Source organism: Hyperolius riggenbachi, chromosome 11 (assembly GCF_040937935.1).
Source record: "Hyperolius riggenbachi isolate aHypRig1 chromosome 11, aHypRig1.pri, whole genome shotgun sequence".
Taxonomy (NCBI): Eukaryota; Metazoa; Chordata; class Amphibia; order Anura; family Hyperoliidae; genus Hyperolius; species Hyperolius riggenbachi.
The window spans coordinates 161,323,490-161,337,879 of NC_090656.1; the positions used below are offsets into that span (position 1 = coordinate 161,323,490).

Consider the following 14,390-nt stretch of genomic DNA (forward strand, 5'->3'; position numbering starts at 1 on the left):
TTCGTTTTGTGGCTAATTGGACCATTTAAGGGCTAGGGATTTTTCGCCATCCTCTGGATCAACAGGGATATGTGAGGGTGCAGGCTAGTGGTTATTTTCTGGTTGAACTTGATGGACGTATGTCTTTTTTCAACCCAAATACTGTAACTATGTAACAACACAAACACAATGGAGATGTAATAAACTTAACAGATCAACACATTCTGCAAAAATATTTGGATGCCAGAGTTGTATTGAAAACTCAACAACAGAACATTCAAATATACAATTTCATCCACATAAAATATAAACTATCTTACAGTCCTCTTCCCCCTCCAAAATCCATGTAGGATGTATCTGTGATGGAAATATATCTATAACTTAATAATTGAAGCTTATTCTGTCAGATGGTGTGTGCTTCTGTAGTTATCATTCACATACATGACACTCCAGTCCACTTGTAGAAGGGATCGTGTTGATCTGCACCAACAGTTTCTGAAGGTTCATCTGAAAATGTGTAATCCTCTTCAGTCTACTGCATTCCAGATGTTCTTATCTCAACTGAAGATAACACTTTGGATGCTGACGGCCCACAAGAGGCATGGCTGTAGTTTTGCACAAATGTACATTCTGTTATTTGGTGTTAAGGTATCATGTTACACCATTATTTTTTTTTCTTGTTAAACTTTATCTGATATACCTATGAAGAGAGAGATAAATACATTATTGTAACATTATATCAATAAAAAATATGTTCTCACTGTGCAACCTGTATATAGCTGCATCTTCAGCTCTGCGTAATATGCTGGCACTTTATAAATACAATAAATAAATAATACATCTTCATGCATATTATATTCATTACACGTATTTAACAATATTGTACATAGTTTTCATTTTGGAAAATAACCTAATATTACTGTTTTTTTATGGTCATAAAATAGCTCATACAAATGGCATGTATTGAGAAGTCTGTTGTTTATTCGTAGCTAGTACTTTGTATTCTGTCTGGCACCATTGTATCCAGACACACTACCTGATACAGGGGGCTAGCCAGATCACGTAGCCTCAATCCCCTCACTTCCTGTGGTCAAATATGAGCCAATTTCACTTTCAGTGGCCCCTGGGGTTACAATGCTGCAAGCTCTGCTTTGTGTGTCTCATCACAGAGCAGAGTGCAGGGATGCAAGGGAGCGATGTGGGAGAGTAGGGAGAAGCAGAACTGCCCAATTAGATCTGGGGAAGGGGTCTTAGGAATGACCCCAGTGGGCGTTTTGCAGGAGTGCATCTCCTGCAAGGGACATCCCTTCCTCTCGAGATTGCCAACAAGCTACATGTTGGCTATTTTGGGGGATGACAGCGGAGGGTGGGGTGGGAGGTTCAAAGTAGTGCATAGGGGACACAGAGGAATGTAATGGATTGGGGAACATGCATCTGTGTCCCATCTGTTATACCCCCCCTCCCGGCACCTCGGGTACACGTTAAAGTCTTTGTTGGGTAGTTTCTGTACTGATAATGTACAGTATGATAATGGACACCATTATGTTGGGCACTTCTCAGTTCTCCTCACTGTTCTCTACATTACTTGCTACCATTTCTCCGTTGCTGCTTTTCATAAGCTAAACATATAAACAAAGCTCACTTATCGTAGCCACAGGAGGTTAACATCTAGCTCAGGCCACTGTTCTTTAAATGGACATTATGTGAATTCACAAGGTTTTGTGCAGTGCACATAATCCATTTTTCCATCATTCATTACCTTACTGGATTGCCAAAGAAAGATGTTAATTGTCTGTGTCTGTGAGCTATCCAAACTCCTACTCCTATCCCATTATGACTTAACCTCCTTGGCGGTTATCCCAAGCTAGGGTAGAGGCGGAAAACCGCAGCTAAGAGCGGTGATCCCGACCTCTGCTTGGGGTAGTCGCCGGAGGCTGTATGCAGAGCAATGCGCACAGCGGGAGCATTTCTACATACCTCCCGGGGATCCCGACATCGGCCGGCATTCTTCTTCCTCTCCTCCGGGGCTCTGCTTCCTGCTGGTGAGATTGCCGGCTGTCGTCATGACAACAGCCGGCAATTTCACATTAGAGTTGCAGCGCCACCTGGAGGATGGAGGCTTAACTGCAGCTCTGGAGCCAGGGAGGTGAGTGATTCAAAAACTGCTGCAGATCTCCCTGGCAGCATGATTTTTTCCAGGTTTTAGGGTGTGAAATGGTGCAAAGAAATTGCACCACTTTTAGACCCTAAAATCCGGAAAGAATCATAATGCCAAGGGGGTTACGGCCCGTACACATGCTCAACAAAACTGCCTGATTGTCGTTTGACTTTATTCCGTTTTAGACTGTTGGACGACAATCAGGCGTGTGTACGCGTGCAAATGACTTTACCAGAGACTGATAACAGGCAGTTATCCACCCGGCCCAACTGTCCAATCTTTGTTGGTCTACAGTTGTCTGAAATTGTGCAGTTGTTCCGTGTGTACAAGACATGTTAATAACTGTTAAAGGACTACTGTAGGGGGGTAGGGAGAAAAAGAGTTGAACTTACCCGGGGCTTCTAACTGTGCTCAGCAATGCTCTAAAACCCCGCCTCCGGTTCACTTCTGGAATTTCTGACTTTAACTTTCAGGGGGCCGCCTTCCGCCAATGGGTGTGACCAAGGCAGCAGCCCCAGGACTGCCTAACGCCAATTGGCGTCAAGTCATTGGGCAGGGATTTGCAGGAGAACACGCGCGCCGATGTGCGTGCATCTCCACATGGATAACCGAGCTCCGCTCCGGCATCAGTCTCCCAGCTGCGATCGCCACTAGGCGTCTTTTAACAGGGTACATCACTGCGATCTATGGCAGCACTGTACAGGGGGCAGCCGTGTGACACGGCATAGCTAGTATAGTTGCCCCAGAATAGGTAGTTTATTTGCCTCAGTATAGCTAGTATAGTTACCCCAGTATAGCTAGTATAGTACCCCAGTATAGCTAGTATAGTGCTTTCAAAACAAAGAAGCAGCAACGTGCACCATCCGTCTGTGCTCAGCTTTATTTATTGCTTCTGGTGAAAGCTGTCGCTGATCCCACCTTAACCTGAGGCACCCATTTCCACCACCGCTACTGCCATGCAGTATGTACTTGCATGTACAAGGTATATATGTATAGAGATGGCCCGAACGGTTTGCCAGGGAACGGTTTGCCGGTGAACGGTTCCCGGTGAACTTCTGGGGTTTGTGATCGCAGAGAACCGCAAACTTTTCCTGAAGTTCGGTTCGCCCCCATAGTGCATCATGAGGGTCAACTGTGACCCTCTACATCAGTCAGCAGGCACATTGTAGCCAATTGGGCTCCACTCCCTCCGGGAGCTCCACCCCCCTTATAAAAGACAGGCAGGGCAGCATCAGGCTTTTCACTTACTCGTGTGCCAGCAGTGATTAGTGAAGGGATGGCTGCTGCAGACTCTCATAGGGAAAGCTTATTAGGCTCTTGTAGGCTTGTTAGCTTGCTTCTTGCTGATTCTTATTGCTAAAAACAGCACCTCACAACAGCTCTTTTGAGACCTAATCTTGTTCTTGTGATCTATTTTTTTTCTGTGTGTCCCACTGACACTTGTGTTGGATAGACAGCCTTGGTAATTCCTACTGTGTGTGCCACTGTCAGGCCCAGCACATTCAGTGACTACTACCTGTGTGTGTGACAGGTGCACATTGTAATACCCACTGCATATACCTACCTGTTTGTTCACTGTGCACCCATCCACCTACGTGAGCGCACGCAGTGTCAATGTGCCTGTCCGGTACCTGTCTGTGTGTGACAGGTGCACATTGTAATACCCACTGCATATACCTACCTGTTGTTCACTGTGCACCCACCCACCTACGTGAGCGCACGCAGTGTCACTGTGCCTGTCCAGTACATGTCTGTGTGTGACAGGTGCACATTGTAATACCCATCACTGCATATACCTACTACTGCCTGTTGTTCACTTCAGTGCACTCACCCACCTACGTGAGTGCACGCAGTGTGATATACCACTCTGTGCATACCTGTTAACTGCACCTGAGTGACTGCACATTGTATTACTCAAGTCTGTGTATACCTTTCACTTCATCCCCCCCCCCCCCCCGAGTTGGACAAAACGGACAAAACAGGTAGAGGCAGAGGTAGAGGCAGACCCAGAGGAAGGCCACCTGGCAGGTCTGTCCGAGGTCGTGGTGATGTCGAGGTCGTGCGAGTACAGTGCTCAGAAGAAGGCACGTCCCATCAACTCCCAAGATTGTCAGGACGTGGTTGACTATTTAACACAGAACACCTCATCTTCCGCAGCCACCAGTGCTACTCCAAGTACCACATCCACTACATTTGACAGTTCGCAGTAGTTATTTGGTGGGGAAATCACTGATGCACAGTCATTATTGTTACAACCAGATGAAGGCGCTAAGCATGTTACACCACCTCATATGTCTGAGTTAGGCGACACTATGGACGTAACGTGTGTGAAGGGGCAGTGATGAGCAAAAATGCAAATATTCTTTTTGCCGAATTTTCGCGGAAATAAGTACAATTTTCGCGGTAAATTGCAAAGCCCCCATAAAAGCTAGAATCACAAAATTAGCAGAGTATGTTAAGGAGAACAGTGGGTATAAAGGGGAAAACATTTTTTTTTCAAAAAGATCTTATAGTTTTGGAGATAATCAATTTAAAGTTCCGATAGGAAAAAAGTATACATTTGTTATTTTTTTTTTGTTAAACGCCTCCATATACATAGTGATTTGAATAAAAATCAGTGGCTCGGTCAGAGTGACCATCACCCCCATTAGGCAGGTCCAGGAGAAGCAGGCAATGTACACATCCCATAAAATGACAGTGGCGGGGGGAGCAGCGGCTTGGTCAGAGTGACTATTACCCCCATAAGGCAGGTCCAGGAGAAGCAGGCAATGTACACATCCCATAAAATGACAGTGGTGGGGGGAGCAGCGGCTCGGTCAGAGTGACCATCACCCCCATAAGACAGGAGAAGCAGGCAGTGTTCATATCCCATAAAATGACAGTGGTGGGGGGAGCAGCGGCTCGGTCAGTGTGACCATCACCCCCATAGGTCCAGGAGAAGCAAGCAGTGTACATATCCCATAAAATGACAGTGGTGGGGGAGCAGCGGCTCGGTCAGTGTGACCATCACCCCCCTAGGTCCAGGAGAAGCAAGCAGTGTACAGATCTCATAAAATGACAGTAGGTATGTGACTTGTCTCAGCGCCATAGCGACAGGCTTCCCGTGATCAAGCACCGGTTGCGAAACATTTGTCGGGGAACAGGTTCTGTGTGTGTGGTGACATCCGGAGGGTGACGTACAACTGTTTTTTTACCTTGTTACCAGGCATGGTCGGAAGAGCCCATTTCCGTTTCCGATATAAGAGGATGGATGGATGGATGGAGAGGAGGAGGAGGAGGAGAAGGAGAAGAGAGAGAGAGAGAGAGAGAGAGAGAGAGAGAGAGAGAGATTTTTTGTGTGTTATTCTGAAAATTCCGTCTGAATTATAAAATTTCCGCGGAATTCCGTTTAAGAGGTATAGGAATTCCGTTCCGACCACCGGAATCGGAATTAGCTAATTTCGGCCGGAATCACGCAATTAATAATTCCGCGGAATTTTCAGACCATACCTACTTGTTACACTGCTACCACTGTTTTTACATTTATGTGCAATAAATGCTTGTTGGAATATATTGGTGCCCACGCTACTCTCTCTTCTAAGGACTGTATTCAAGTTAAAACACGGTTATGGAGGCACAATATTTGTAAGGCACATTGCCCTTTATGTGTACCAATCTCTTCGTTGGAGTGCGAGGAAGCTCTTTTTTTCTTGTTTACTTTGCGTCAAATCATAAAATGACAGTGCAGCGACTCGGTCAGATTGACCATCACCCCATATGTCAGGAGAAGCAGGCAGTGTACATATCCCATAAAATGACAGTGGTTGGACGAGCAGCGGCTCGGTCAGTGTGACCATCACCCCCATAAGTCGGGAGAAGCAGGCAGTGTACATATCCCACAAGATGACAGTAGTGGGGGGATAGCAGCCTACAGAGCGGTAGACCTGGGTTCGATTCCCGGCCAATGTATGTAAGCTGGCTTTTGAAATCCTACAATTCCCTAAGCAAGCTCATTTTTCTCTTGGATATATCACAATGGTACATGCTAGGCTGGCTTCAGCATGTAGCATTGTAAAATGAGCTTGCTTAGGGATTTGTAGGATGTCAAAAGCCAACTCACATACATTGGCCAGGAATCAAACCCAGGCCTACCACTCTGTAGGCTGCTATCCTAACCGTTATACCACCAACACAACACACTCCAATGCTACATGCTGAAGCCAGCCTAGCATGTACCATTGTGATATATCCAAGAGAAAAATGAGCTTGCTTAGGGATTTGTAGGATTTCAAAAGCCAGCTTACATACATTGTCCGGGAATCGAACCCATGCCTACCGCTCTGTAGGCTGCTATCCTAACCATTATACCACCAACACAACACACTACAATGCTACATGCTGCAGCCAGCCTAGCATGTACCATTGTGATATATCCAAGAGAAAAATGAGCTTGCTTAGGGAATTGTAGGATTTCAAAAGCCAGCTTACATACATTGGCCGGGAATCAAACCCAGGTCTAGTGCTTGGTAGGCTGCTATCCTAACCATTATACCACCAACACAACACACTACAATGCTACATGCTGAAGCCAGCCTAGCATGTACCATTGTGATATATGCAAGAGAAAAATGAGCTCTCTCTCTCTCAAGGACTTGATGCCATTGAAGTGAATTTTTAGCTTAAAACCATCAACGGATACCGGCAGAATTTCACAGGCAATTTTGGAATTCCGCCGGATTGAAAAAGCAATTCCGTTCCGACCAAACGGAACAGAATGACCAATTTCCGCCCAAAATTTAAAATACAATTCCGTGGAAGGCGGTGACCATCCATATGTGTGTCTTTTGGAGGAAGGAAGTAAGTCTACTCCAAGAAGTTTCAGCATGCAGTGTTGGTGGTATAATGGCTAGGATAGCAGCCTATAGAGCGGTAGGCCTGGGTTTGATTCCTGGCCAATGTATGTATGTGAGTTGGCTTTTGACATCCTACAAATCCCTAATCCCTCATTTATCTCTTGGATATATCATAATGGTACATGCTAGGCTGGCTGCACCATGTAGTGTTGGTGGTGGCATTGTGGTGAAGAGAGCTGCCTACCAAGCACTAGACCTGGGTTCGATTCCCGGCCAAGGTATGTAAGCTGGCTTTTGAAATCCTACAATTCCCTGGAAGATGAGACCCTCCTCCCTCCGGGAGGGAAAAAAAGGAGTAAGGGAACAGTCAATAGGTTCTATGGGCTACCATTTAGCATAAATAAGGTTCCATTTGCGATTATTTAAATTTTTCCACCGGAATCCGGAATTCCGTGGAATTCCACGAATTCCGGCTGAACGGAATTTGCTCTTTCCGATCATCCCTATGTGGCACAGACATACAACAGTACACAGTGAAAAGTGACAGTAACACTATATCACTTCTGCTTCTACATAAAATCCACTGAGTGAGAACAGAAAAAAATAGTCTTAAAAAAGACTTTTGTTTTAGAATACAAGTACAATCTAGCCTGCTGTAGTTTGTATTTGTGGAGATTTTCAAACCACAAACACAGCTAAGCTCTCTCTACTCCTATCACATCCACTAACTCTTCCCAACAGAGGCTGGTGCAGAGGTGGCCTTAGAGTACGCAGGACCTGGGGCGAGTGTCATATGCGGGGCCTAGAGACACATGCTATGGATACACGTTGTGGAAGCACACACTGTATAGGTTAGATAGGTAGGTGCCTCCAGTATAGGTTAGATAGGTAGGTGCCCCGCAGTATAGATTAGATAGGTAGATACCCTGCAGTATAGATTAGATAGATAGGTGCCTGCAGTATAGATAAGACAGGTAGATGCCCTGCAGTACAGATTAGATAGGTAGGTAGGTACCCTGCAGTATAGATTAGATAGGTGCCTGCAGTATAGATTAGTTAGGTAGGTACACTGCAGTATATATTAGATAGGGGCCTGCAGTATAGATTAGATAGGGTGGTGCCCTGCAGTACAGATTAGATAGGTGCCAGCAGTATAGATTAGACAGGTAGGTGTTCTGCAGTACAGATTAGATAGGTAGGTAGGTACCCTGCAGTATAGATTAGATAGGTGCCTGCAGTATAGATTAGACAGGTAGGTGCCCTGCAGTACAGATTAGATAGGAAGGTGCCTGCAGTATAGATTAGTTAGGTAGGTACCCCACAGTATATATTAGGTAGGTGCCTGCAGTATTGATTAGGTAGGGTGGTGCCCTGCAGTACAGATTATATAGGTGCCCTGCAGTATAAATTACATAGGTGCCAGCCTGCAGTATAGATTAGATAGGTGCCAGCCTGCAGTGTAGATTAGATAGGTGCCTGCAGTATAGATTAGATAGGTGCCAGCCTGCAGTATAGATTAGATAGGTGCTAGCCTGCAGTATAGATTAGATAGGTGCCAGCCTGCAGTATAGATTAGATAGGAAGGTGGTTGCAGTATAGATTAGATAGGTAGGTGCCTGCAGTATAGAATAGATAGGACGGTGGCTGCAGTATAGATTAGATAGGTGTCTGCAGTATAGATTAGATAGGTGCCAGCCTGCAGTATAGGTTAGATAGGTGCCTGCAGTATAGGTTAGATAGGTGCCAGTCTGCAGTATACGTTAGATAGGTGCCTGCAGTATAGATTAGATAGGTGCCAGCCTGCAGTATATGTTAAATAGGTGCCTGCAGTATAGGTTAGATAGGTGTCAGCCTGCAGTATAGATTAGATAGGTGCCAGCCTGCAGTATAGATTAGATAGGTGCCTGCAGTATAGATTAGATAGGTGCCAGCCTGCAGCATAGGTTAGATAGGTGCCTGCAGTATAGATTAGATAGGTGCCAGCCTGCAGCATAGGTTAGATAGGTGCCTGCAGTATAGATTATATAGGTGCCAGCCTGCAGTATAGGTTAGATAGGTAGGTGCCCCTCAGTATAGATTATATAGGAAGGTGCCTGCAGTATAGATTATATAGGTAGATGCCCCGCAGTATAGATTATATAGGTAGATGCCCCGCAGTATAGATTATATAGGTAGGTGCCCTGCAGTATAGATTATATAGGTAGAAGCCCTGCAGTATAGATTAGATAGGTAAGTGCCCCGCAGTACAGGTTAGATAAGGTGGCTGCAGTGCTGGGGAAAGCGGGCATAGTTGTTAAAACTCAGGTGTCTTCACCGATGTTCACAGCTACCATCTAGTTCCTCTCCCAGCATCTGTGTATTGGTAACAGTGCCCTCCTGTGGTGACATGCGGTCATGTCATCCCAGGGGGCGCTGTTACCAATACACAGATGGTGGGAGAGGAAATAGATGGTGGCTGTGAGGACCGGAGGAAGACACGTGAGTTCTAACAACTAATCCCGCTCTCCCCAGCACTGCAGAGGGTGCAGGGCCTCCTCAGGCGCGGGGCCTGGGGCGATTGCCCCACTTGCCACCCCCAAAGGCCGGCTCTGGCTGGTGTGTCAGAGAGCTATTCTTATGCTCAGGGGGCTGTCTGTTGTTTGATCGGTTGCAGTTATCTGGTTCCTGGGTCAGTTGTGCTGCTAAGAATCATGGGAGGCCTAATATGGGAAGAGAAGAAATTACTTCCTATCAATGTTCGCCTTATCACGCAAAGCACATTTCAAATATAGCAGTTAATTTAGAAATTTGCTATTTCGCCGAAAATATTGCACTTTTTCTTTGAATTCGCCATTTAGGCGAAAACGCGAAAAATTAAGCTAAATTTAGCGAAAATTAAGCGAAAACGAAAATGGCATTTTCGATGTGAAAATGCCTTTTTGCGAAAATTCGCAAGCAACACTGCGGAGGGGGGATGATGAAGTACTGCTGTTGGTGCAGTTTTGGAGGTGTCTGAGGCAAGCAAAGCTGGGCAGGATGATGACGATGATACGGATCCCACGTATGTTCCCAATAGAGGAGATGAACAGGGGGACAGTTCAGAGGGGCAGTCAGAGAGGAGTAGGAGGAGACGAGTTCCTGAAAGAAGCAGGGGGAGCTCGTAGTCAGAAACAGCTGGTGGCAGTGTCTGGCGGCATGTATCGCCACTTATGTACAGCCAGCCAACATGCCCTTCAACGTCAGCTGCTGATGCCACCATAGTGCCATCACCCCAGGGGGGCTCAGCGGTTTGGACATTTTTTAATGTGTCTGTCTCAGATCGGAGCAATGCCATCTGTTCTCTCTGCCTCCAAAAATTGAGCCGTGGAAAAGACCAACACCCACGTAGGGACAAGTGCCTTACGAAGGCACATGGAGAAAAGGCACAAACTGCAATGGGAAGAGCCCCTGAGCAAAAGCAGCACACAAAAGAAAAGCCACCCTCCTTCCACTCTTCCTCCTTAAGGTGAATCATCTTCAGCAGCTTTCTCCCTTGCACCTTCACAGCCACCCTCCTCCACTCTGCCTCTGACCTTGAGCGGTTCCTGCTCCTCTGCCCACAGCAGCCAGGTGTCTCTGAAGGAAATCTTTAAGGGGAAGAAGCCAATTTCTGCCAGTCACCCCCTTGCCCGGGGTCTGACAGCTGGCTTGGTGGAACTGTTAGCTCGCCAGCTGTTGCCATACCAGCTGGTGGACTCTGAGGCCTTCCGTAAATTTGTGGCCATTAGGACACGGCAGTGAAAGATGCCAGGGCGCAATTATTTCTCTAAAAAGGCGATACCCAAACTGTACCGTGAAGTTGAGAGACAAGTGGTGTCATCTCTGACACACAGCGTTGGGTCAAGGGTCCACCTGACCACGGATGCCTGCTCTGCCAAGCACGGTCAGGGCAGGCACATTACTTACACAGCCCATTGGGTCAACCTGGTGACCGATGGCAAGCAGGGAGTACGTGGCTGTGCAGTGGACCAACTTGTGACACCTCCACGGCTTGCAGGCAGGCCTCCTGCCACCTCCTCTCCACCTGTTACCACCGCTTCGCTGTCTTCATCCTCCTCCTCCTTGGCTGAGTGGCAGTTCAACTCTACTGGTGCTGTGATCTCCTCTGCAGCTACACAGCCCTAGCTCCCCAGGGCCTATGCTGCATGCCAGGTACAATGGTGTCACTCCCTCTTAGACATGTCTTGCCTCAAAGCAAAGAGTCACACTGGACCAGTTCTCCTGGCTGCTCTTAACAAACAGGTGGATCAGTGGCTAACCCCGCACCAGCTGGAGATCGGCAACGTGGTGTGTGAAAACAGCAGCAATCTCATTTCCGCGTTGAATTTGGGAAAGCTGACACATGTACCCTGCATGGCACATTTGCTGAATCTAGTCATTCAAAGATTTGTGTCAAAGTACCCAGGCTTAGAGGGCATCCTGAAGCAGGCCAGGAAGTTGTGTGGACATTTCAGGCGGTCTTACATGGCCATGGCACACTTTGCCGAGATTCAGCGGAGAAACAAGTTGCTGGTGAGAAGCCTCATTTGCGATAGCCCGACTTGCTGCAATTCGACCCTCCTTATGTTATCTCGCCTGCTAGAACAGGAGAAAGCTGTCACCCAGTACCTCTACAATTTCAGTAGAAGGACACAATCTGGGGAGATGGGGGTGTTCTGGCCCAACAACTGGACACTCATGCAAAATGCATGCAGGCACATGCGGCCATTTGAGGAGGTGACCAACCTGGTGAGTCGCAGTGAAGGCACCATAAGCGACTTGATCCCATACGCTTACTTCCTGGAGCGTGCCGTGCGTAGAGTGGTGGATCAAGCTGTGGAGGAGCATGAACAGGAACAGTTACGGGAGGAAGTGTTGTGGGATCAATTCTCATCAGAACTAGATGTTTCCTCAACACCTGCGGCAGCACAGAGGGGGAGGAGGAGGAAGAGTCGTGTTTGGAAGAGGAATCAGACTCGGATGATGAGGAAGGTGTTTCTTTGGAGGAGGAGGAGGCGGCGGCAGAAGAACAACCGCAGCAGGCATCGCAGGAGGCTTGTGCTGCTTGTGCAGATGGCGTCTTTCATGCCTGTTGAGGGACCCCCGTATAAAAAAACTCAAGGGGAATGGTTGTACTGGGTGGCCATGCTACTAGACCCTCGGTATAGGCACAAAGTGGCGGACATGTTACGAACTCTCCTGAAGGCAGAAAGGATGCAGCACTTACAGAACAAACTGGCAACTATGCTTTACAGTGCGTTTAAGGGTGATGTCACAGCACAACGGAATAAAGGTACCACTGCCAGTAATCCTTCTCCCATGTCCACACAGGCAAGGACAGGATGCTCCAGCGATCTCATGGTGATGTCGGACATGCGGACATTCTTTAGTCCAACTTAGCGCTTCCGGATCCAACCTCCACCAATGCCTGGACAGGCAGGTAGCCGACTACCTGGCCTTAAGTGTGGATGTAGACACTGTGAGCAGCGATGAGCCCTTGGATTACTGGGTGCGCAGGCTTGACCTGTGGCCAGAGCTGTCCCAATTTGCCATCCAACTTCTGTCCTGCCCTGCCCTGCCTCAAGCGTCCTATCAGAAAGGAACTTCAGCGCAGCTGGAGGCATTGTCACTGAGAAGAGAAGTCACCTAAGTCACAAAAGTGTTGAGTACCTGACCTTTATCAAAATGAATGAGGCATGGATCCCGGAGGCCTACTGCCCGCCCCAAGACTAAGTCAGTCCCCACACACAGCATCTCTGCCTGCACGCCGTGTGACTGCCTGCCCCAAGACTAAGTTGCTCCCCACACAGCACCTCTGCCCGCAGGCCGCTTGACTGCCTTCTCCGCCACCACCAACAAAGTCCAGGACTGCAGGTGGTTTCCTGAATTTTTAAGGCCGCTGCTAGCAGCGGCCGCTATACTCATTTTTCTGGTGCGTGTACATGCCTGCCTAATTTTTGTGGCTGTACTGCAGCTGCAACAACAAAACAAAAGGCATGCACATGTGCCAATTCCCCTTCATGATCATTACCATGCCGCGGTGAAGGGGCTTGTGTATCACAATGAAGCAATGACCGCCGGCTATATGAGTGTCTCGGGGAGGGGGGCACACCCAAGATAATAAGGTCGTTGCTTCATTGTGGACAGACCAAATTTGATCAGCTGGAGAGTCACTGTTCTGTGATTCAGCTACCTCAGCCTGGCGACCATATGGGCTTGAAAATCGCCACGGCCTGCACTCTCGCCATGGTGCGCAGCTGTCCAGCACGGCCGTCACTAAGCAAACAGCTGTTTGCGGTGCGTTACACAGTGAGTTTGGTGTGTCAGTTTGAAGCAGTACTCTAATTACACTCCCTGATTGATGTATACACATGCAAGATGTTTTAAAGCACTTTAGGCCTGCAATTTAGCATTCAATGTGATTTCTGCCTGAAAAACGCTGCTTTGCGTCAAATCCAGATTTTTCCCCGGGACTTTTGGTGTCTATACCACTCCCCCATGTCCCCCTCCAGGTGTTAGACCCCTTGAAACATCTTTTTCATCACTTTTGTGGCCAGCATAAATTTGTATAGTTTTCAAAGTTTGCCTTCCCATTGAAGTCTATTGCGGTTTGCGGAAGTTCGCGCATACCGAACTCTTGCGGAAGTTTGCGAACCGAAAATCGGAGGTTAGTGCCATCTCTATATTTACAGGGAAGAGCAGATGTAAATAATGCACTGGCGAATTCATAAGGGGGGGTCTGAGGGCAATCTGAGCGTGTGGGCGGGTGATTGGGTGCCCGCAAGGGGCAGATTAGGGTTTAATCTGATGGGTAACAGTGACAGGTGGTGATAGGGTGTGATTGATGGGTGATTGATGGGTAATTAGTGGGTGTTTAGAGGAGAGAAGAGATGTAAACAATGCACTTGGGAGGTGATCTGACGTCGGATCTGTGGGCGATCTGATGGTGTGGGTGGGTGATCAGATTACCCGCAAGGGGCAGGTTAGGGGCTGATTGATGGGTGGCAGTGACAGGGGGTGATTGATGGGTGATTGACAGGTGATTGACAGGTGATCAGTGGGTTATTACAGGGGGATAGAGGCATACAGTACACAAGGGGGGGGGGGGGTCTGGGGAGAATCTAAGGGGTTGGGGGTGATCAGGAGGGAGCAGGGGGCAGTTTAGGGCATAGAAAAAAATAGCGTTGACAGATTGTGACAGGGAGTGATTGATGGGTGATTAGGGGGATGATTGGGTGCAAACAGTGGTCTGGGGGTGGGCAGGGGGGGGGGGGGGTCTGAGGGGTGCTGTGGGTGATCAGAGGGAAGGGGGGGGGGAGATCAGTGTGCTTGGGTGCAGACTAGGGTGGCTGCAGCCTGCCCTCGTGGTCCCTCGGACACTGGGACCACCAGGGCAGGAGGCAGCCTGTATAATATGCTTTGTA

At 47.9% G+C, this 14,390-nt stretch overlaps 1 protein-coding gene across 1 annotated transcript in view; it reads right to left on the bottom strand.

The window, feature by feature from the left end:
• Nucleotides 1–248: 248 nt before the first annotated feature.
• IRX6 (iroquois homeobox 6) overlaps nucleotides 249–14,390 on the bottom strand; it is a 72,185-nt gene continuing 58,043 nt past the window's right edge. Inside the window, exon 5 of the mRNA XM_068260203.1 lies at nucleotides 249–679. Coding sequence (XP_068116304.1) covers nucleotides 660–679 — 20 coding nt within the window. The 3' untranslated portion in view covers nucleotides 249–659. The remainder of the gene's footprint in view (nucleotides 680–14,390) is intronic.